We start from the raw sequence: 25,294 nt of genomic DNA, 5'->3' as shown, positions 1-25,294 counted from the left end.
TAATTGCTACATTGTTGCATATTATTGCAACTTCAATGCACGCTATAAACTCTACTTGGATTTTTCCCATGGTGCTAAACAAGATCATCTACTACAAGAAAAATTTTATTTTCCACTGCATGTTTCATATTTGTGTCTACTCTTTAAATATTGACAAAAGTAATGTCGATGCTAATCTGAATGTTGCTCCAAAGAGCGTAGTTAACAGAAGATATCATTTCTTTCTTGGTTCGGTTTAAAAGGTATTGAAAGCAAAAAAAAATTTAAACTACTGCAAATTGTGTAAACAGCCAAATCGATTCATGTGGCCTGTTAAGTTGGATTCGAACGATGCTGAGGATTTCTTTAAATGGATTTTTTAGTTATTAAACAAATAATGATATGTGGGATTTTGATTCTTGTGATTAATATATATTCATATGCCCAATAACTTAAAGTGTCAGCTCTCAGTCTGTCTCTCATTGTGCAGACTTTAAGAAATTTGTAATCTTCTCCAATCACAAGATCATTAATTAACATAAACTAATTTCTAAGGACATTACAAATTTATCAATGATCATATTTTGTCATTTGCATCATTGAGAAGGAATTGTTAAAAGAACTATTAATACAATAACAGTGATATCATAGTTATTTAGACTAGCAAAAGATGAAAATTACCTTGATGAAATGACTTTTCAATGGATTCCTAAGAATTTCATGAAGGCTATCACTATTTTATACAAGTATAAATTGAACTAAAAAATGTTTATTAATCATCCAATCCAGTCAGAGATACAAACTGTTGAAGTCGACAAGCTTAAGAATCACAAAGTTCAACAACCCGTGTGTTGGAAGATATAAAACTCTGAATTGAACTAAAAACTGTTCTTGCCTACAGAATAAAATATGCTGACAATCTCAAATCTCACTTTTTTTAGACCAACGCAGAACGGATGATAGATCACAGAACTTACAGTAGAGAATATTAGAGTACAGATGGAGATTAAGTATTAATGATAATGAGTATCTATCAATCAGAGGGGTCGTGAATCTGAACGTGACCGCATCTGGATATGTCGTCGAGGAATGCCAATGACACAGTTGTTGACCCTTGCAGCAAAACGTAGTGAGCTAATGGATTCTCCAGATGAGGATGCCTCAGGCGAAATGTTCAGTAACATTAGTATCTTAGAATCTCCAGAAAGGCAAGGCTGTTTAGGTTAAACGTAATCAGACAAGATGCACTTGGAAATTCAAAAGTTCACATTCTAAATTACATCACAAGAATTTCTGGAGGAAGTTTCTGTACCTGCAAAAGATAAGTTAACTTAGAGTTTCTGAAGGGAACATGGTCTTCTTTATTTGCAAGCGCAGAAATCACATCATTCAGCGCGGACAAACTTTTGTTAATAGCCTGCGTTAAAATAGCCTTAGGCATGTAAATAATCTATCAACTAAAAATTTGAACAAAAATTTATTCTTCGCCACAAAGAAGTTGAACCTGAGTTTCTTTCAGGCGATCACCCGTGCAACCACTTTTTGCTAGACGCTCACTTCCAGCAAGATCTATCAGGTTGAGTATGCCTTGAACCTGGTCTTTGGTGCTCTGAAACCAAATCAAAGAATATATGAGTAGTCAATGGCGATCTCTAACAGATAATGATGATCTGTTAATCACCTCATTGGTGCCAACAATCTTCAAGGTGAAAATGACATGACTTCTTGAGGACTGCTCATTCATGTTTGTCTTTCCTAGTGATCTGAACAGGAATAGCAGCACTTATCATATGGAACAGATGATTTCATGTATTTATTCTCCAAGAAAATATTCAATATTGGGTGAAATGGAACATCATGGCCAATAAAAAATTTATTTTGGTCAATAAAAAAATAGGTAATTTTTTGAGAAAAATTACTTGTTCGGAAAATAATTTTCCGAACATCACTCATCAGTAAGCGACTATCAATAAGCCTCTCATCTGTACCCTCGTCCATTCACATCCAAGTAGACTAATCAATCCATATAGGATGCAGTGTTGGTCGGTTCAGTTGGACTGGTCAGGCTGGGTGGGTTGATCGAGCTGGGTAGATTAGGTGTTTGATCTAGACTGGCTGGTCCATTCAGGTGGGATGAGCAAGAAGATAAGGGAAGGTGCGTGGTCTGACTGCTCAAGGAACCTAACTAGCCTACTCAACCAAGCTCACTCACCTTTCAAATCGAGATCAGCTTAAACGAATTTTAATTCATCAATTCCTTCCACTTCTTTACCCCCACCTATAAAGCTTATAAAAATTTTAAAAATTGAATTCAAATTTTGGAGTAACCAGTTACAAAAGTATTATGTATCTCTACTAATGTTTACACTTTTTTTATATCAAAACAGATGTTGTGCATCCTAGTTCAGACCAATAAACAATACACCTTAGACATCTATTAAAATTGTTTCTCCCTATATCCATAATCATGATTTAAAATTTCGAGTCGTGCCGAAGTTTCGGTCCTGCGTTGGAACGATATGATTTGGTATCGTATCGTAGCTGCTACAGTTTTGGTAGTTTTTAAATTTATAAATATAAATATTAGACAAAAACAAGTAAATATATTTTTCTTTAAAGAAAATTAATATATCAATAACTCGAATTAAAATTGATACATCATAATACATAATCTTACTAATACCAAAAAGAGTAGCAAGAATCAGATGGAAGCATTAGTTCATGTAACATTCTGGTTAGATCAATTTTATAGTTTTCCAACACCCAGATTAAATAATCATCATATGATATACAATATTGATATTGATTTCGCCACATGTCCATCAGCATATCTTGACTGACCACTGCAAATTGGATTTGGACTAACACCATTGGAATCTGAACTGGTACAGGTATAGAATAAGGATAAACATACGTCCCCAAACTCTGATGTGATGGATCAGCATATAATGCATTAAAACTACAATAAGAAGGCTAAGCATATAATGAACTTTGATCAGAATCAATCTCGGCTAAACTCTATCATATATCTTTATAATTATGAGCTTCGTTTTGTTTGTCACCCTTAGGTCAACATTGATACTCAATCTTAATAATTTTAGTTTCATGATCATCATCTTGGGTTGCATGTATGTAATCTTTCTCATATGTCTAAGGCTCTGGCACTGGAGTAGGGGAACATACGTGCTACAACCACCAAATGCATCACCACTATCATTACTTCTAAGTACTTGCACTACTATCGACATAATTATCATCATTTTGAACTTCTCGTCAGATTATAGTGTAAGAAGGTGATGATGTTTCATCACCATCATCGTGTTCTTGCTCATCAATTATATCGAGTAGATTTTCACTAATTCATGATTGACCCCTTTTCTTATAAGCAAAAGTTTTGGCTTTTCTTCTCTTTAGTAAAAATTGCAACAACTTTACCTTTAGCTACAGGCTTTGGTTGAGTTTGCGGTTGGGATGTTTGAGAATGTCTCGACGAGATTAGGAAAATCGAAATTGTTAGTCAAAAGCTTCATCATTATGTTCTTCACCAACATCTCCTCTAGCTTGTATTTTTTTCAATCTCTTGAGTAAAAATTTGAGATGGTCGTGGTGGATCTCTAGTTTCATCAAGTAAGAGGGATTCACAGACTCAATGGTGCTCCACCAATCCATCATTGGATCATTCTTAATTTGGACAAATCCAATATCAAATAGGTCTACGTCACGAGATGCTTGTTTTTCTTATTCTTGTTCTTTTGTTATGATCTCTTAGTTAAAGACGCATATTATAATAAATGTAGATCATCTTCAAGCAACAATAAGAAAGATGATTTTGTACTTTTGTATGAATGAGAGAGAGAGTTGACCAATTTCTTTCACTGCCACTTGAAGACGTTGTCTACGAGAGAATTTGTATGACAATCTTTTTCAAATTTAGGGCTGACGCTTCATATTGTAACCACCACTCAACTTTGAGATAAATAAAAATAAAATTGTATTTATATTAATTGACAATAATCAGTAATATTTTTTTCTATATTTACTTGTATTTATTTTATATCTACATGACACTCCAAAAGAATCGCTAAAAGGACCATATAACTCTCGACGTTCATTAATAGCCTCGGCAGCTAATTCTCTAATTTTTGTAATCTTGATATTATATTTCTAGGGGCTACTAATAGATTTTCATTTATGGCAAGATGCTTCATATTGTAACCACCACTCAGCTGTAAGATAAATAAAAATAAAATTAAAATAGTATTTATATTTATTGACAATCATTGGTAATAATTTTTTTATAGTTACATGCATTAATTTTATATCTACATGACATTGCAAAAGAATCGCTAAAAGAACCATATGCCTCTAGAAATAATCAACTTTCATTAATAGCCTCAACAGCTAATTCTCTAATTTTTATAATCTTGATATTACATTTCTAAGGGCTACTAATAAATTTTCATTTATGGCAAGATTATAACGATATTAATATATCGAATTGAGATAATAAATTAAAATAATTAAACATATATAATTATAAATAGCAATATTAAAAATTCATTTTCATAAAAAAATATGCATCTACCAAATGAATATGTTTCCCATTTGGATGTTTCATCTTGTAGTGATTATATCAATATAATGTTAATACTAGTTGGTGACTATAGACGTCTCTTAATTTCCCCTTTTGCTTCATTAATTAGACGGTAAATGACGTATAAGAGTTCTATCGCTATAAGAATATCTACAATATAATAATATTTTTACCTTCCTACCTTTAGTAGTACTAGAGTATCGAGACACTTCCCAATCTTCAAAAGTGAACATGTGCCCCCAGGTGTAGCGCAGATGGTGGACGCATGACATCTCTGACGTAATGGTCAGGGGTCGATTCTCAGGAACTGATGACCTGGGGTTTTACCCCATCATGCATCTAACGCCTGTGTACCTATATTTACCTCCCTCCATATCTGTGGGCCAGGACTAGAGAACTATTAAGAAAGCAGATCTATTTTTTTTTTCAAAAGTGAACATGCTCTTCAATCCAGCTTTTTTTTCTAAAACAACGATTTTAATAGAAGAGTGAATTGCAAACCTAATTTCTCCTGGTTGCAAAATCTCCCCAATAATAAATGTGTTCATTAATCTGTTAACCTAATGATGATTATAAAGGAATTTGGTTAACGATTGACCTTTTCTCACTACTTTCTTTACTATATCAAGTTTATTGATATCTATCATCATTAAATCAATACAGTGTGTTGCGCATGGTGTCCAAAATAATGTTCGATACTTTTGCTCCAATAACTCTCAAGCCCTCTTGAAGTTGGCATTGTTGTCTATAATTACTTACACTATATCGTCTCCACCTATCTCTTGAACTACGTTTTTCATCAAATGATATACATAAGATGCATCTTGATAATATGCAATTACGTATACATCACCTTTTTATTGCAATATAATAAAAAGTTGATAATGCTCATTTGTGTAGGTCTTGTCCAGCTATCACACATCAATGTAATCCCATATAAACCCCATTGCTTCTTGCATGATAGGATTCCAGTCTTGATTTCCTCCATTTGTTTATCTAAATACGGCCCGGAAATTTTATATACAGTCAAAGGTTGAATACTATATCCAAATTTTTGAATGTTAGACACCATGCTGCAATAGTATGTGTTGTTTGCTACACCATGCTGCGATAGTATGTGTTGTTTACTGTATTGAGAGGAATTTGATTGAAATTGTAAGAAAAAGATAAACTAGAGAGGTTGGATAAAACCCTATTCTTGTACAGATACTACAGGGTTACTTGTTTTTATAGGAAGAGGATATAAAGCATAATTACAAAATTACCCCTAATTGTATTTACAGTATTCAACACTCCCCTCAAGTTGGAGAATATAGATCATATGCACCAAGCTTGTTACATATGTAGTCAGTTCGGGGACCTCTTAGTGACTTAGTGAATATATCTGCTAGTTGATCATGTGAGTTGACAAAGCTAGTAGATATTTCTCCAGATATGACTTTCTCTCTAACAAAGTGACAGTCAATATCAATATGCTTTGTCCTCTCATGAAAAACTAGGTGTCACATATATGTGACATTTGTGTAACCTCTCCAAACTTTAATTCCTGAAGCAACTGTTTTAGTCATATAATCTCTTGACTGGCTATGGCCATAGCTCGATACTCTGCATCTGCACTGGATCTTGCCATAACATTCTGGTTTTTGCTTTTCCAAGAAACAAGGTTATCTCCGACAAATATACAAAGCTCAGAAGTGGATCTTCTATTAGTAAGAGATCCTGCCCAATCTGCATCAGAATATCCTATAATTCGAGTATGTCCTTTGTCTTCATACAAAAGACCCTTTCCTGGTGCGCCTCTGATATATCGAATAATGCGAGTCACAGCATCCCAATGTTCCTTGCATAGAGAGTTGAGAAATCGACTTACTACACTTACTACCAACAAAATATCTAACAGTAAGGTAGCTTAGTTTCCCTACTAATCATCTATACCGTTCAGGATCTGGAAGAGGCTCCCTCGGATTTGGCAGGAGCTTGACATTAGGAACTATGGGGTTGTTGACTGTCTTTGAGTTTAACATTCCTGTTTTTTTTCAGAATATCCATTGCATACTTCCTTTGGGATATGATGATCTCATCTTTAGACTATGCTACTTCTATCCCTAAGAAATATTTGAGTTTGTCGACTTCTTTTGTCTAGAAATGTTTGAAAAAATGTTGTTTCACCTGTAAAATCCCGATATTATCACTACATGTGATGACAATATCATCAACATAAACCACTAAGTAGATGCAACAAGTAGATGAATGGCGATAAAAGACAAAATGGTCAATCTTGCTCCGAGTCATGCCAAACTATTGAATTGCAGTACTAAATTTACCGAACCATGCCCTGGGTGACTACTTGAGACCATATAAAAATTCCCGCAGGTGACATACAAGATTAGAAGACTCCCCGTGAGCAACAAAATACGGAGGTTGCTCCACGTAGACCTCCTCGAGCAAGTCACCATGTAAGAATGCATTTTTGATGTCCAACTGATAAAGAGGCCAATGTTGAATCGCAACAATCGATAGGAAAAGGTGCACAGAAGGCATCTTGGCAACAGAAGAAAAAATGTCCCCATAATCCAATCCAAAAATATGAGTATAGCCTTTAGCTATGAGGTGAGCCTTAAGCCGGTCAACCGTGCCATCTGGACCAACTTTCACCGTATACACCCATCGACAACCAACAACTGACTTCCTAAATGGTAGAGTAACGAGGTCCCAAGTCCCACTGCGGTGCAAGGCACACATTTCATCGAGCATAGCCTGTTTCCAACCTGGATGGGCAAAGACATCACCTGCAATCTTTGGAAGAGAAACAGACGACAAGGAAGAAAGACAAGAAAAGTAGGAAGGAGAAAGACGATGATAACTCAAAGAAATATAATGAGGAGAAGAATTACGAGTGGAACGTATACCTTTCTGAAGTGCAATGGGAATATCAGACTTAGGAGACGGGACCGGAGGAAGAGGCGAAGGACTCAGCTCCAAAAATATGTCCATGGCAGTATCAGTGATGGGCGGCGGCAAAACAGGGCGAGGACGACGCTGATAAACCTACAAAGGAGGAGATGGGTCTGGAGGTGATAGAGACACCCCTGGAGGATAAAATACAGTCACTGGTGCAAGCGAAGAAGGAAAGAACTCGGATGGAGATGCGTGAGGTCTAAAAAAGGGAACCGAATCAAAGAACGTGACATCAGCAGAGATAAAGTACTGACGGAGAGTAGGGGAATAACACTTATACCCTTTTTGAGACTGAGAGTATCCAAGGAAAACACACTTATGAGACAGTTATGAGACATGGGAGAGAAAATGTCAATGCCAAGATTAAGAGCATGAGCAAAATACATAGAACCAAAGACCCTAGGTGGTAAAGAATGAAGAGACTGATGAGGATAAATTACATTATGAGGTATCTTACCTTGGAGAGTTGAGGAAAGCATGCGATTGATGAGATAGCACACAGTAAGTACAACGTCACTCCAAAACTGAAGAGGAACATGAAAGTGGAGAAGAAAAGTCCGGGTGGTCCCGAGGAGATAACGATTCTTACGTTCTGCAACTCCATTCTGTTGAGGGGTATGAGGGCAAGACTTGCGATGCAACACACTGTGAGATCCAAGAAGGTACAAAACTGAGTAGATAGATACTCGCATGCATTATCACTTTGCAAAGTTCGAAGAGAAATACCAAATTAAGTTTTGATTTCACGGAAAAAAACTGGAAAAATAGGAAATAATTCTTAACGACCCTTCATCAAATATAACTAAGTACAACGAAAAAAATCGTCTATAAAAGTAACAAACTATCGTGATCCCAATAGAAGAAATATGACTCGGACCCCAAACATCAGAATGAACCAAAGCAAAAGGGCACATAGCTCGACTCACAGTACGAGGACAAAAAGAACTGCGAACATGCTTTCCTAATTGACACGACTCACAAGACAAGGACACTAAGTGAGAAAGACTTGGACGTAATTGTTTCAACTTATCCATGCCTGGATGTCCAAACTAAGCATGAATAAGAAGTGTAGATGTCATCGTCGAACCAACAAGAGAGGTTTGTTAAAGCCTATATAGGCCATGAGACTCACATTCGAAGCTAATCATCCTCCCCGTACTCCGGTCCTGTAAGGAAACATAAGTTTTAGTAAAAGAGATGACACAATCAAAGGTCAGAGTAAGTTGGCTTATTGACAATAAATTAAAAGGAGCTCCGATGATATAAAGAACATTATTGATAAAAAGAGACGGGGAAGGATGAACAATACCAACACCCTGGGACTGAGTTTGGGAACTATTGGCCATGGTGACAAAGGGAAAATAACCAGAAGTAGAGAGAAGAAAAAAAGGATTTATTACTAGTGATATGATCGGTGGCCCCAAAGTCAAGAACCCAAGGACCCGAAGAGCGAGATATGCCAGTAAAGGAATTACCAGCGTGTGTGACAACGGCAATAGAATCTGAAGTCTGACGATCCTCATACCATTTCAGAAAGTCAGCATATGAAGGCGGTGGGATCAGATCCGGTGGCAATTGTGCAACGGAAGCTAAAGAAGCAACAGAACTCTGAGCGATCTGAGCAACGTGAGGAGGTCGACCATGGAGACTCCAACACTTATCAATCCTGTGTTCTAGCCGGTGGCAGTGATCACACCAAGGACATCCTTTGCCACCCTTACTAGGTGGAGGCATGTTGTTGTTTCAAGAGACCAAAGCTAACGAGCCAACAGTAACGGAAGGAGACAACGTCAAAACTTTGGCAGGGACACGGAGGAGAGTCACCCAGGTATTGTCCATGGTAGCTTCTGTGGGGCTGCCCAGGATCTGATCGTGAACATGAGAATAATATGTGGGCAGACCATATAAAGGCAGAGACATAAAAAACTTCTTCTGATTTTCAAGTTCTACAACAGGAGTGGTCGCAGGTGGAAGTAGTTCATTGAATCACAAAGAAAGCTAGAGACTGAACCCAAATAAGTTGACATTGAATCCTTAACCTGATGGGCACTAAGGATGGTCATGAGATCTTCACAAACTTGATAAAGTCGCCGAGAGGTGTTTGTAAAGAGTTGTTGAGCCTGTGTCCAAATAGCTTTATAGGTTTTGTGAGTGTGGAAGGCATCCCTAAGAGATGGATGGTGGCTCGGATAATGCAACACAACTCGGCGTCAACTTTTTTCCACATAGGACGATCAGCAACTTGGATATCTTCTTCGGTTTGAGAGAAATGTGTCTCATAACCCTGTCCAACAAGTCAAAGCTCAATGTGAGAGGCCCAAGAGAAGTAGTTCTTACCATCCAACTGCTCGGAAGAGAGTGGTGCAATGATGTGGTTGGTAAAGATCAAAACTGGAGTGCTAGAGGTAGCCATTAATCAGCTCAGTTAAAGAGGGCAGCAACCTGACTCTTCGGCAACATCGCAGCTCTCCGGAGATAGGCACGGAGTTTCTCCCTGTCGCTGGACTGCAGGAGAGGACGACAGTGTGCGCACAACGTCGGTTCGATCTGCGTGCGAAGAGGGCGGCAGCGATCTGCGTTGTCGAAGAAAATAGAAAAAGGAGGGCGGCAGCGTTAGACAAATTAGGGTTTGCTACGACACAAGGAACGTACGCGATGGTGCGACGCAAGGAAGGTGCGTGCAGGGAACGTGCACGATTTGTGCTCACGGGCAACGCAAGAGGGAGACGAGGGAGGAACGGCGACGACTTGTGCTCACGGGCGACGCGAGAGGGAGAAGAGGGATTGGGAGAGACGTCTACTGATTGAGATCTTCTCCGTCCAAGCGCGACTAATGGAGGCAGGAATCGGCGTCGGCGGCCAAGGAAAAATTAAGGTTTGGCTCTGATACCATATAAGAAAAAGAGAAACTAGAGAAGTTGGATAAAACCCTATCCTTGTATGGATACTATAGGGTTACTTGTTTTTATAGGAAAGAGATATACAACATAATTACAAAATTACCCCTAGCTATATTTATAGTATTCAACATAAATGAAAAAATTTAGTAATACTTTAACCTATTGATTTCTTCTCCCTTGTATAAGCAACATCAATCCATGTATGTTTGTTAGCTTGGTCTAGGAATGCTAGTCGATCAATATCAACAATATCAACTGTATGTCTTCGTCCCATAGAAGAAAAGAAACAACCAAATACCATCCTGTGTTGAACACTTTCACTCCTCCCTAATGTCGTTACAGTAGTTGAGTCATTTCCACTAGCACCAACTATAGCATCACTATGTTACATATGCCACTAGAGTTGTAAGATGGGTCAACCGATGGCGGGGCGGGTCAGCCCATGGCAGACCAACCATTTGGCGGGGCAGGACGAGCCGACCCGTCATCTTGTTGGGTTGGGACCCAACCCAATCCAAGGCGAGTTACGAGTTAGTCCGGAAACAAGCATTTTAAATGTAAATGGGCACAAACACATACTTATATTTGATAAAAAGTATTATTTTTACTTCAAAATTACAACAAAAAAAGATAATAAATTAACATAAAATTTGGTTTATATGTATTTCTCAACCCGCGGGCCAACCCAAGCCTGTCGCGGGCCGACCCGCGCGAGTTGCGGGCCTAGATGTGTCGGCCCACGATAGGCTTGGGTTAATAAAATTTCAACCCGAACCACTTAAATTATTTGGCAGGATAGGCTAATCCGACGGCCCCAATCCAAATTGATGGTTCTATATGCCACTTATATTTATATTGAGTTCGAAAGACACTAAGAGCTGCTAAAAATTCTTCATTATTTGGATCTTCACAACAACCTTCAAATTCATCATAAATTGGTTCTTTATAGCTCCGCCTATCAAGCATTTCACATTGTCGTTGTTTATACTTTAATTCTTTTTTACATTTCAAGTTCCTCTTTAATTGCACGTCGAATTTCTTAAGAAACTTGTGGGCATTTAGAAACATCCGGATATCCCAACAATATGTTTTAGGCATGTGATTCTACTACCACGTCCAATCATATCGCAATGTAAGCATTGCCAATGAAATAAATTTTATAATCGACATATATATCTCCAAGCATAATCATAAGATTGTTGTTTTGGTGTTATTACTTATTTATTATAAAAAATTAATAGTAGTAAAAACGTCAAATAATTTAGTATAAATATTCATAATTGCAACATTAATGACATTAATATAAAAAATTTATGTAATAAAAAATTATAAAAATAATATTTAATTTTAATAAATGAAATACATATCTTCTTATATATTTAAAAATTTTAAATAATTATTATATTCATAATAGAATTTTTATCTTAAGATAAAAGTTTAAATATTTATAAATATAGAGATTAATAAAATAAAAAATTTAATTAACAAATATGATTATTATATTATTAATTTGATTAATTAATTATTAATTTATATAATATATAATTACCATTTATATAATAATTAATTAAAAATTATATATACATTAAATAATACATTATATATTTATATATATAAATAATATATTTTATAAAAAATTAATATAACACTATTATAGTAAATATAACAATTATTATAACATATAATTATATATTTTATGTAAATATAACATTTTAATTAAACTGTTATATTGAATTTTTAATAAACCTATTCACTTCTTTGTGAAACGTAATTATGTTTCCGCCGATTCCGCCTTCTCGTGACTTCCCCACCCTCCTCTGCTTGCGATTCCAACTACCAGCATCTCTTTACTTAAATTGAAATTTTACTATGGTACATGTCGAAGAACTGTGATCGTCGCCTCACCGCTGCTACTGAACTCTCATCGATTGCCTTTGTCAATCGCCTTTGCTAACATAATCTTTAGTTATCTCCCTCATTGATGCTTTCAGGCAAGTCTTCATAGTTTATATAACTTTTTGTTTCTGATTAACATGATCTCATGATCGACAGGAGAAATAGAATTGATTCCTTATGTCACGTACTATGTCATAACTCAACGCACACGAAGAAGCATGCGATGACGCATGCAAAGTTCTCAGTGCGTGCTATGCCAGTCGGGTGCCAGTGTCGGTCCCACATCTGAACGATAAAAACCGTGTGCATCAAGTGGAACGACTCGGTATTTTAAACCATGTCCACAATTATATCTTAGTTAGCAACTAGTAAAAAGTTGAGCTAGAACTAACACAAATAGAGGATATAGATACATATTAGTTTCTCCTACTTTGAAAAGCTCTGCTTTGTTTGAACTTCCATTCCCTCTTTCCCATGATCCACAAATAAAATTAAAGGATGAGTAATGGGGAGTTTTTTTTTTTGTTTGAACCTGCTCCTACAACTGGCACGAGTGGAACACTATTTAACCATGCCCAACACAGTCTTGTTTTTAATTAAGCTAGATTGAAACGTTTCAACCATGCCAACCGCTATCAATTGGTACTTGAATTGAAACCATGAAATCAACTATTTATGGTTTTAAAATACCAAATCGTTCTGTCCAATACACATGATTTTTACTGTTCTGATGTGGGACCGGCACCGGACCGGCACAACACGCACGTGAGAATTTCACATGGGGCATCACATGCGTCGAGTTGTGACACAATACGCAATATAAGGAATTAATTCCTTCTATCGATCACGAGATCACGTTAATCAGGAAAAAAAACTATATAGACGATGAAGACTTACCTAGAAACATCTGCGAGGGCGATTAGCCAAAGATTAGGTCAGTGAAGGCGATTGGCAAGGGCAACCGGCAAGAGTTCAATAGCGGCAGCGAGACGACGAGGTGACGATCACACTTCTTTGGATAGTCAGGTGCCATAATAAATTTGTAATTTTAGTAGAGAAGAGATGTTGGCTATCGGAATTGCAAGTAGAGGAGGGCAGCAAAATCACACAAGAAAGCAGAATCGACGGAAACGGAATCAGGTTTCGCAGAGAAGTGAATAAGGTTTTATTAAAAATTCAATATAACAGTTTAATTAAAATTGTTATATTTAAATAAAATATATATTTATATGTTATAATAACTGTTATATTTATTATAATAGTGTTATATCAAATTTTTATAAAATATATTATTTATATATAAAGAGATAATGCATTATTTAATATATATAATTTTTAATTAATAATTAATAATATAATTATAATATTTATTAATTAAATTTTTAATTTTATTAATATCTATATTTATAAATATTTAAACTTTTATCTTAAGATAAAAATTCTATTATGTAATATAATAATTATTTAAAAATTTAAAATATATAAGAATATATTTATTTTATTTATTTATTTTTATTAAAATTAAATATTATTTTTATAATTTTTTATGAGATAATTTTTTTATATTGATGTTATTAATGTTGTAATTATGAATATTTATTCTGACTTATTTAATCTTTTTACTACTCTAGAAAATTGATTTCATTGGTAATGTTTCATTGTGATATGATTAGACGTGTTAGTGGAATCACATGCCTAAAACATCTTGCTAGTGGATATCCGGATGTATCTAAATGCCCAAAAGTTTTTCAAGAAATTCGTCATGCAATGAAAGAGGAACTTGTTGGCAAAAAAAAAAAATTAAAGTATAAACTACAACGTCGTGCAATGAAAGAGGAACTTGATGGCAAAAAAGAATTACAGTATAAACAATAAAAACAACATGAAATGCTTGATAGGCGGAGCTCTAAAGAACCAGTCTATGATGAATTTGAAGGTCTCTAAATAATGAACAATTTTTAGCGACTCTTAAAGTCTCTCGAACTCAATATGAATATGAGTGGCATATGCAACATAGTGATGTTCTAGTTGGTGCTAGTGGAAGCAGCTTAGTTGGGGCTAGTGGAAGAAGTGGCTCAACTATTGCAATAGAAAAGTCATATTTCATAAATATATTGACACGACTGTTGCTTATCATGATACATCTTATATATATCATTTGATGGATAATGTAGTTCAAGAGATAGGTGGAGAACATATAGTACAGGTAATTATAGACAACGGTGTCAACTTCAAGAGGGCTGAAGAGTTATTGGAGCAACAGTATCGAACATTATTTTGGACATCATGTGCCACACACTGTATTGATTTGATGATGGCAGATTTTGATAAACTCGATATAGTAAAAAAGATAGTGACAAATGATCAATCGTTAACAAAATTCCTTTATAATCATCATTTGGGTTTACGGATTAATGAAGAAATTTATTAACGGGCAGGAGCAACTAAGTTTGCAACTCACTTTCTCCTGTTAAAATCATTGTTTCAGGAAAAAAATGGATCGAAGGTCATGTTCACTTATGAAGATTGGAAAGCCTCTTAATACTCTAGTACTACTAATGGTAGGGAGGTAAAAAAAAATTACTATATATGCTAGATTTTGGGACTACAGTAATATTCTTATAGTAATAGAACCCTTATACGTCGTTTACCCTCTAATTCATGAAACAAAAGAAGAAATTAAGAGATGACTACAATCACCAACCAAGTATCAACACTATATTAATAAAATCACTACAAGATGGGACAACCAAATGGTTAAACATATTCATTTGGTAAGTGCGTATTTTTTATAATAAAGAATTTTTAATATTGTTATTAATAATTATAGATGTTTAATTAGTTTAGATCATTATCTCAATCCGGCATATCAATACCGTTATAATCTTGCCACAAAGGAAAATTTATTAGTAGCCCTCATAAATGTAATATATCAAGTCTACAAAAAAAATAGAAAATTAGCTATCGAGATGAAAATTGATTATTTCGAGAGGCGTATAGATTTTTTTAGCGATTCTTTTTACAGTGTCATGCAAATATAAAATGAATACAGTAAATATAGAAAAAATTAATACTAATTATTATTAATAAATATAAATACTATTTTAATTTTATTCTTATTTATCTTAGAGCTAATTGGTGGTTACAATATGGAGCATCAACTCCAAATTTGAACCCCCAAATTTGAAAAATGACCGTACAAATTCTCTCATAGACAATGTCTTCAAGTGGCTGCAAAAGAAATTGGTCAACTTTCTCCGTCATTCATACAAAAATACGAAATCATCTTTCTTATCGTTGCTTGGAGAAGATGATCTACGTTTATTATAATATACATCTTCAACAAAGAGCGATAACAGAAGAAGAAAAATAGGAAAAACAAAAGTCTAGTGATGTAGACCTATTTGATATTGGATTTGTCCAAACTGAGGATGATCCAATGATGGATTGGTGGAGCGTCGTTGAGGTTGTGAATCCTTCTTACTTGATGAAACTAAAGATCCTCCACGACCATCTCAATTTCTTATTCAAGAGATTGAAAAAATACAAACTAGAAGAGATGTAAGTGAAGAATATAATGATGAAGCTTTTGACCGAGAATTTCGATTTTCAGGATCACGACCGAGATGTTCTCAAACATCCCAACCCCAAACTCAACCAAAATAAGTAGATAAAGGCAAAGGTAAAACTCTTGCAATTTTTACTAAAGAGAAAAGAAAAGTCAAAATATTTGCTTTTAAGGAAAGGGACCAATTGAGAATTAGTGAAAATCCACTTGATACAATTAATGAGGAAGAACATGATGATAGTGATGAAACATCATCACCTTCTAACACAGTAGTCCAATGAGATGTTCAAAATGATGATAGTGATGTCGATAGCAATGCAAGTACTCATGGAAGTGGTGACAATGGTGATGCATCTAGTTGTTGTAGCACTTATGTTCCCCCTTCTCCAACACCGGAGCCTTAAATATGTTAGAAAAATTGCACACATGCAATCCAAGATGATCATGGAGCTAGAATTATTAAGACTCGATATCAACATTGACCTAGTGATAAACAAAAGGAAGCTCATAATTATCAAGATATGCGAGAAAGTTTAGCTGAGATTGATTCTAATCAAAGTTCATTATACTTTCAGCCTTCTTATTATAGTTTTGATGCATCATATAGTGATCCATCATATCAGCACTTGGGGATGTATATTTATCCTTATCCTGTACTTGTACAAATTCTAATTCTAGTGGTGCTAAATCAAATCTAAATCAATATCAATATTGCATGTCATGGGATGATTATTTAATTTGGGTGTTGAAAAACTATGGAATTGATCTAACCAAAATATTATAAGAACCAATACTTCCATCTGATTCACGTCATTTCTTTTGGTATTAGCAAAGTAACATATTATAATGTATCAATTTTAATTCAACTTATTGATATATCAATTTTCTTTAATAAAAAAATATTTACTTGTTTTTGTTTAACATTTAAACAACAATAAAAACCAAGTCTTATTCCACTAGGTGGATTGGCTATATGAATCATTTTACGCCATTGAGCTCTATGTACTACTATATCATCATCTATACTTAAGCAAATTTTATCTTATTTTATTATTGCTAATTAAGTTTTTTTTGTCTTCCTCTTTCTCGTTTGATATGCGTGTTTGTCATAGTTTCATATCGCCTAACTGGAGCATTTATTGGTCATCTAAGTACAGGTTCGTACCATCTTAAACGTGTCACTCGGAGTTTTCCCTCAATAGATGCGACTCCAACTCTCTCTAATGCTCTCATTTCTTATTTTGTCCATCCTCGTATGTCCACACATCCACCTTAACATCCTCATCTCTGTAACTCACATCTTCCGCTTATGTGCTCGAATCATAGCTCAACATTCAACTCCATATAACATAGCAAGTCTAACTACGATTTTATAGAACTTTCCTTTAAGTTTTAGAGGTACTTTACGGTCATATAAAACACTCGATGCTCCCCCATTTCAACATCCTACTTGTATTTTATGTAAAACATCTCTATCAATCCCTCCATCGTTTTGCAAAAATAATCCTAAATATTTAAAGCCGAGCAACTCCTCCTCTCCTATCTTAACAATTGTCTCATTACTTCTAATATTGCTAAACTTAAATTCCATATATTCTGTTTTGAATCTATTAAGCCTAAAACTTTTCCCTTCTAGTATTTCCCACCGAGATTCTAGTTTAGTATTTACTCCTTCACGTGTTTCATCTGCAAACAACATGCACCACGGTACTATGTCTTGAATGTGCGTAGTGAGTTTGTCCATAATTAGTGTAAAAAGATAAAGACTTAGAGTTGATCGATGTAACCGTATCTTTATTGGAAATGCTTCAGTTACTCCGCCTAAAATCTGTACTCTGGTTATTACATCCTCGTACATATCCTTAATTAGTTCAATATATATTATGCTAACACTTCTCTTTTCTAGAATTCTCCATATAATTTCTCTTTGGGACTCTATTATAAGCTTTTTCTAAGTCAATGAATACCATGTGTAGATTTTTTTTTTACTCCCGATATTTTTCAATTAATTGTCTAAGATGTATAACTTCTATTGTCGACCTTCCAGGCATTAACCCAAATTAATTTTCGATCTCCTTAATCTTTTTTCTATTACTTTTTCCCAAAGTTTCATGGTATGACTTATTAATTTAATACCCCTATACTTTGCACAATTTTGTACGTCTCCATTGTTCTTATATAAGGGAACAAGAGTACTTATCCTCCATTGATCAAACATTTTTTTCGTTTTCAATATCATGTTAAATAATTTTGTAAGTTATTCAATGCCTTGTTTCCCTAAGCACTTCCATACCTCTATCGAAATATCATTTGATCCAACGATTTTTCCATTGTGCATACATTTAAAGTTTGTTCTACTTCTGAAGTTTGAATTCTACGATAAAAATTGAAATTTCTATGCTCATTAACCTACTTAAATTACCTAAGTTAAGTTGGTCACCTAAACTTTCATTAAAAAGTTGATGAAATACCTCTTCCACCGCTCTTTTATTTCTCCATTGTTTATTAATACCCTATTACATTCATTTTAATACATTTTATTTGGATAAAATCTCTTATTTTCCTTTCTCTCACTTTAGTTATTCTATAAATGTCTTTTTCCCCTCCTTTTGTATCCGATTTTTGATATAATCGTTCAAAAGTTTCATTCTTTGCGTCACTCACTACTTTCTTAGCTTCTTTCTTGACTATTGCATATTTTTTTAAGTTTTCTTCATTTTTACAAACATATAATTCCTTATAAGTTATTCGTTTTTCCTTCACTTTCTCTTGTACTTTCTCATTCCACCACCAAGATTCCTTACTTAGTGGTGCATGTTCCTTTGACTCATCGATACACTTTTATCTACTATTTTCAACTTTGATATCATCTTATCCCATGTTGTATTAGAGTCATCGTATATTTCACCTAATACTTGTACTTCTATCTTTTCCTTAAATATATTTTGTTTCCCATCCTTTAACTTTTACCACTTAATTCTAGTTGTATATATTTTTTTCTATTAATACTATATTTGAAACGTATATCCAACACTACTAATCTATGTTGGGTAGTTAAGCGTTCTCCAGGGATAACTTTATAATTTTTACAAATCTTTCTATCCTTCTTCCTAATCATAAGAAAGTCATTTTACTATTTATTATTCCCACTTTTGAACGTAACTAAGTATTCTTCTCTTTTTCTTAAAAAAATGTATTAGCTAATATAAGGTCATCATAACCTATCATAAAATTTAATATAGTTTTCTCTTCTTTATTTCTCATTCCAAACTCATAACTCCCATGTACCCTCTCATATTCCTTATTTTTCACTCCGACATGCCTATTTAGATCACCTCCTATTAAAATAATTTCATTTGGTAGAATATTTTGTAATATTTCATCTAAGTCATCCCAAAACCTTGATTTGGTAGCTTCATCTAATCCTACTTGCGATGCATATACGCTAATTATGTTCATAGTTTCTTTCACCACTATTATCTTAAGAGCTATAATTCTATCCTCTTTTCTAACTACTCTTATAACTTCATCCTTTAACAAACTTTTACAATAATACCCACTCCATTTCTTGCTTTACTCTTTCTAGTGTACCATAACTTAAAATCCAAGTTCTATATCATCTTTGCCTTCTCACCTACCCATTTATCTCTTGTACACATAAAATACTAATTCTTCTCCTAATTATCATATCTACTGCCTCCATTGATCATATCTACTACCTCCATTGATTTACCAGTGAGGATTCCTATGTTCCATATTCCAAATCTTAGATTATTATTTTTCCTATCATATTTGTTCTTATCCAACCTATGGTGTGAGAACTCTTGCCTATTTAACACTACACTCAAGTTCTCTTGGAGATGTAGCAGTCCTTGCTGATAGATTACAGTCGGATCCTGTAACGCGAACTCTTGCATATTTAGCACTGCACGGAGTTCTGGAGATATAGCGGTCCTTGCTGAGACGTTATAATCGGATCATGTAACGTGTTCCTTCCGGGGAACAACCTAGCATTAGCATAATAGTTTAATGGATCCATTCATTGAATATTTACCACAGCTTTAACACTGACTAGCAACCTAACGCAACCCTCCATTATCCAGGTTGGGTCCGGCCATGACCGGTCGTTCCGGTCTGAGACCAAAACTACCGAAACTGTATCGGCACAATATGATACTGAAATTGTATCGTTCCGATCTGAAACCGAAACTCCGGCACAGCTCAAAATTTTAAACCAAGTTATTTTCTACTAGCACCAAGCAACCATCAAAATTGAATCCTAGTTAAATATATATTGCTTAGCATCCAAAAAGTATAAAGTGCACCCGTACTTTCCTTGCACCAATATGACCAATGCATCCATCGGAAAATGAATGTTTGATTTGTTGTGTCCATGAATCAGCAATTCTTATCTTTTCCTGATCTAACCTCTCTCACCAAGAGTACAATGTCCAACTTTATTAAAAAAAAAATCCTTATATTTAAATAACTGAAGAAACTTGTGAAATGTTCTGATATGACATCCTTTTATCTCACAAGCTCCATAGAGATGGATTAAATCCTTATCCATTGTTGGAGTCATGGTTTGATTGAAAAGTAGCTTTATGTGGGTTTGGGCAAATGTAAAATAGGCCAGGGCCTAATCAAAAGTAATCAATAGTTGGGATGATTATTATTGGCCGACCAAGCATGTGGGAAAAGTATAGATTAGCTCTAGAAAAACGATAGAGTCACAAAATAATCAATGGCTTAAACAGCAGCTTTAGCATCTAGGTTAAAAGAATTAACTAATTAGTGTCAAGAAATAATTAAGAATTGATAAATACTAAGAATTGATAATAGTAGAAAAGTGTTGCCACCTGTTGCATGCAGCCTGGTGCAGACTCTGTGCAGCCTGCTCTGTGCATACATCTACCACGGTAAGGTCAGAAACAACTGTGTTGCCATTAGCATCATGCTTAATAGAATATTGTTTCCCCTCCACGCTGCTTGAACAACTTGGTGATAATAAATCACGAATTGTCTCATTATAAATCTCCAACATTGATGCCTTCAATAATACATGAGGAAAATAACAAAGAAAATGCCAAAGTGAAAGCAAGTTACTGTGGATGCCTTCAATAATACATGAGGAAACAATTAAGCAAATGCCATAAGTAAAAGCAAGTTAATGTATATATAATATACCTTTATTTTGTATTCCCAACCCTGACATTGAAGTGATTGGCTAGCTTCAAAAATCTGCTCCAAAGAACGAGATATAAGACCTTTCTGTTCTGGTATATTTGGATTTCCCATCATAGTGTATGTTTTTCCAGAACCAGTTTGTCCATAAGCAAAAATGCAAACCTGCATTTCAAAGAAGTCAACTTTCTTAACATTGAACAGTCAATCGAAGTATAAAACTTTATTTGCTTCCTGGATAACTAGCAACTAAAATTGCAGTTTTTTCTCATTAGGCCAATAACAATGAAAAGGAATTGTTGCTAGTATGTTAACAAAGCAAAGTTGAAGAAACTAAAATGTGAGTATTAATATAGTTAAGAAGCTTATGAGGCAATATAGACAAAAAGAGCATCTTATCTGAAGTGTTACAACAAACCAAGAGCCTTTTCCAATTAGATATGTCAAAAATAAACAAAGAATAAATAGCTAAACTACCTTGTACCCATCAAATGCACTCTGCACTAGCTGAGAGATTTCAACAAACACATCTTCTTGTGAAGCTTCATAGCTAAATACTTTATCAAAAGTGAACGAATGTTTTTGGGCTGTTGACAATTATACAATCAGTGTTTAATGTTACTGAAGGATATAAAACACAAACTTGTAAAAAAAAATTGCATCATCATACCACCATGTGTCAAATCGATGCCCCGGCCAAAAGATTCCACAGAGGTGGGATATGAAATCACTGCTCCATTTGTCCCACTAGAATCATTATTAGCCATAATAGGGCGAACCCTGCAGAAGACTCTAATGTTTCCCTTAAGTTCCTGCAGAAGCTCATAATTTTAGTGCCAAATATGCTTTAAAAATGTTAAACAACAGTGTTAACCAACCAATATGGTATTATGCTGCTTTTTCAGCAATTTCTCTCCTTCCACAAGATGATTTTTCAACTCCTCTATAATTATCTTTTGCTCTTCAACTTTGGATGTCATTGTATTGACTGACAAATCAGCTTGCTACAAAATTAATAAGGATGTCAAACTTGAATACATGGGCATTATATAAAGTGGGAACAAAGAAGTCTACCAATACACAAATGTAATGATGTAATAAAATTCTTTTAAATTCAAATGCATTAAATAACAATATTAAATGGTTGAAAGAGCAATGACTACTAACCTTAAGTTCATCCTTTTTAGCAGAAAGCTGATGCTGCAATGACAAAATTTCTGTTCTTTGGAAAGCACAGGTTTCCTATGTCATAAAGAGGGGGGAAAATTTTCAGTGCAATCAACAGCATTATGAAAAGATGATAGAAAAACAAACCTCAAGATCAACTGTCTTCATAGTTATCATATCCAGGGTTTTAGTAATTTCTTCATATTTGGCAATGACAAGTGTCAAGCTCTGCACTTCTGCTCGTGCTTTATTGCAATCATCCTTGACTTGTTGCAATTCACTTCTAAGACAACTTAATTCTTCATTTGATTGTTCCTTATGCTTTATCTTTCTTATGTTCAATACTTCCTTTGGTTTAATTTCTTCTTGCTGAGAATACCAGCACAGTAAACAAATTAGGTCCAAGCTGTGATATATACTAGAAGGAAATAGTAATGCCACGGAAAGTCCTTTTGAGTTGACAAAAATAGAAATAAAAAAATACAATGTTCTATTCAAGAGATGAACTCACAATACATTAACCAAAAGAAGAAAAAAACTCAATAGTAAAAGCTCATCTAAACAATAGCAATCACATTCTTTCTGAGGCCAAAGTCAAGTATCCAGCTGCTCAGCCACCCGGATATCAAATGTTAGATTAGGTTTCTTCCTTCTCTTTTTTTCCTTTTTCTTCTTTGTCCCTAGCCAACCCCACCTAGTGGGATAAAGCTTAGTTGTTGTTGTTTCTTCTTTGTTCCTCCCTTGTCTTCTTTTATTAATATAGGATAAAAGATCAACTTTCGATTCAACACCAAACCAAATTCAACTTAAATCCATTGTTTCTAGGTGGGAGATTTTGCAACTTAAATTGATGAATGAATTTATACACAGTTATTGTGCAGTCTACTTGATAAGTTCACTGAAGCACAAACCATATTATGCAATAATTTTTCAGGCATTGATTTGTAGTATTAAAGATGGTTTTTGAATAATAATATTCTGACATTCTTTTACATAATTGTAACAACTATTTTGGCAATTCATGGATCAATAGGGGTTCGTGCAGTGAATTCATACTTAGAGATGATAATTATGAATATTGTAAGTGTTTCACCATGATAAATAAATAAATATATATATATAGCCACAGATTTATTTGGAAAGCACACCAACAACATCCTGCATGCTCAATTTAGAAACATGCCATATTTCATGGCGTCAATGTGGGGATGGAACTACAAGGAACCCTAGATGGATAAAGTTTAATATCCATTTTTATGTTACAGTATAGGTTGGTTATTAGACTGAAGCACCAGAGTAAAATTATCATGGTTGTTTGCACTCTGGTAGTGTTTTAATTTTTCAGAAATCATTAAAAGTAAATATATCATAAGCCATGTATGGATGTTGCAAGAAATCATCACTCTTTAAAGAATTGAACATTTGGTTTAATAAGGTTACAGTTGAGGAAATACTGGGCCAAGTGGTAGGATGAAATGGGGAAAACCTGATCTGACTCAAAATGATTCGGATTTTAAAGAGAAAAACTCAGGCCAATGAAAAAAACAAAAATTTTGTCTGGAAAAATCCAAACCAAAGTTCTCAGGTTGGTTTGGTCCTGGTTTTTGAGTTTTCTTGGTCCCGGTTTTTGAGTTTTCTTGTGTTTTCATTTTTTATTTTTGAGTTTTTTTTTATGTAAAATAATATATAATATGATGCATGAATATATAATATTGGATATAGGTATGCATAGTATCTATGATGTCAGTGTTGACGATAGAAATGCACATATTGGTTTATTTCCTAATAGTTTGAGCTTTTGGAATAAGTAACCTATTGATTAAATTTAATATAACTAACATGAAGATGAGTAATTTGTTATACAAAACACTAAGAACAATGTTTGAAATCCTAGTGAAGTACTAAGGCACCTTATCCTTGACCCACTGTATCTCTTGTGTAAATGTTTCATTAAGGAGAAAATACGTACACTTTCAAAAGTGATTTGTGCATCTCTTTCATTTTCTAGGAATTTCCTATTTTCTGCCTTAGGCTCGTTGTTCATGGTCTCCAGTTCATCAATCTTTGCCCTCAACCGAGTCACTGTAGACAAAATCTGAAGATATATTAGCTGACAGGCATAATTCGCTATACATTCTCAGCTGAGAAGAAAAAAGTTCTGCTGGATCACATATACAACATTCTCCATGGGCAGGTACCAATATCATTGTGTCTCTTCTCCTCATCCTCCATGAAATTTCGTTGTTTTTTCTGGTCCTCTAAATATCCATCTTCACGAGCCATGTGCCATTTAATGCAAATCTTGAGCTTCTCAACGTATTCCATCATCTGCAAATTAATGAAACATACCCACAGAGAATAAAATTACAAAATCCTTGGCAGAAGACAGAAAATTAAGCCCACGAGACTCAAGTCACCTTAAAATCACTATTGTTCTTCCCTTTCATCTCCTCTCCCAATAACTTTTCCACATCCTCCCGAGACAAAAATTCAATCCCGGAATGGTGAAGGGGAACGACGGGATCTGGATCAGAGTTGACAGAAGAAAACACCTTCCGCGTCCTGGTTTCATCCGGTGGAGTCGCCTCCTTGCCGACCATCCGCCGTCGCTTGTCAAGGGACGCCCCGTCGCGATTCTCCTTGCTCTGCGACGACAAAGAGTGGATCAGACGGAAACCTACAGGAGAATAAGACGGTGAAGAACCTACGTGCGAGGAGATTCTCGGCGAGTGACGCTTGCCGGAGATCCCGAAAGAAGCCATCAATCGCTGAGAGGAAATGGAGGAGGATAGAGTATCCGTTAGGGATTTGAAATGATAAGGGTATATTACCGGTAAGTAGACTATAGTCGGTTCGATTAGACAGATCTAGACAATCATGTAAATTTTTGAATCGAAGATATTTTGGAAAGGCAGTAACTTCAGCTTTCAAAATAAATTGTGGACAAAAATTAAAAGGTTAACATTAATCATTTTAATTGTAAAAAGTACGTAGCAGCTATTATAATAATTTTAATTAAATTGATAAAAAAATTTATTTTTATAAAAA

General features: G+C 34.7%; 1 protein-coding gene across 3 annotated transcripts; it reads right to left on the bottom strand.

The window, feature by feature from the left end:
- Positions 1-732: 732 nt before the first annotated feature.
- On the bottom strand, positions 733-25,095 carry LOC122047383 (kinesin-like protein KIN-14H). Of its 3 annotated transcripts, XM_042608632.1 has the most exons (15): positions 24,955-25,095; positions 24,664-24,891; positions 24,445-24,574; positions 24,216-24,328; positions 22,394-22,615; positions 22,247-22,321; positions 21,958-22,083; positions 21,750-21,891; positions 21,557-21,666; positions 21,083-21,244; positions 20,755-20,945; positions 1,661-1,742; positions 1,484-1,588; positions 1,292-1,396; positions 733-1,193 (listed from the first exon to the last, which is right to left on the bottom strand). In XM_042608632.1, the coding sequence occupies exons 1-15, from the start codon at positions 25,006-25,008 to the stop codon at positions 1,017-1,019; spliced, it is 2,022 nt and encodes a 673-aa protein (XP_042464566.1). In that variant the 5' UTR covers positions 25,009-25,095; the 3' UTR covers positions 733-1,016. The 3 variants fall into 3 exon arrangements, with proteins under 3 accessions (XP_042464566.1, XP_042464567.1, XP_042464568.1); XM_042608633.1 differs by lacking the exon at positions 24,955-25,095 and having other exon boundaries at positions 24,417-24,574; positions 24,664-24,804; XM_042608634.1 differs by lacking the exon at positions 24,955-25,095 and having other exon boundaries at positions 24,426-24,574; positions 24,664-24,804.
- Positions 25,096-25,294: the final 199 nt, after the last annotated feature.

This window comes from Zingiber officinale, chromosome 2B, assembly GCF_018446385.1.
Source record: "Zingiber officinale cultivar Zhangliang chromosome 2B, Zo_v1.1, whole genome shotgun sequence".
Lineage (NCBI taxonomy): Eukaryota > Viridiplantae > Streptophyta > Magnoliopsida > Zingiberales > Zingiberaceae > Zingiber > Zingiber officinale.
This window is presented reverse-complemented; position numbering and strand designations above follow the sequence as displayed.

Excerpts from the sequence above, each read along its gene's own strand:
- LOC122047383 (XM_042608632.1), bottom strand. The coding sequence starts at position 25,008 with ATGGCTTCTTTCGGGATCTCCGGCAAGCGTCACTCGCCGAGAATCTCC. Across the intron at positions 24,575-24,663 it reads AGAACAATAGTGATTTTAAG|ATGATGGAATACGTTGAGAA; the intron begins GTGACTTGAGTC and ends ATTAATTTGCAG. Across the intron at positions 1,743-20,754 it reads CACCAGGCTGCATGCAACAG|ATCACTAGGAAAGACAAACA; the intron begins GTGGCAACACTT and ends ATTCCTGTTCAG.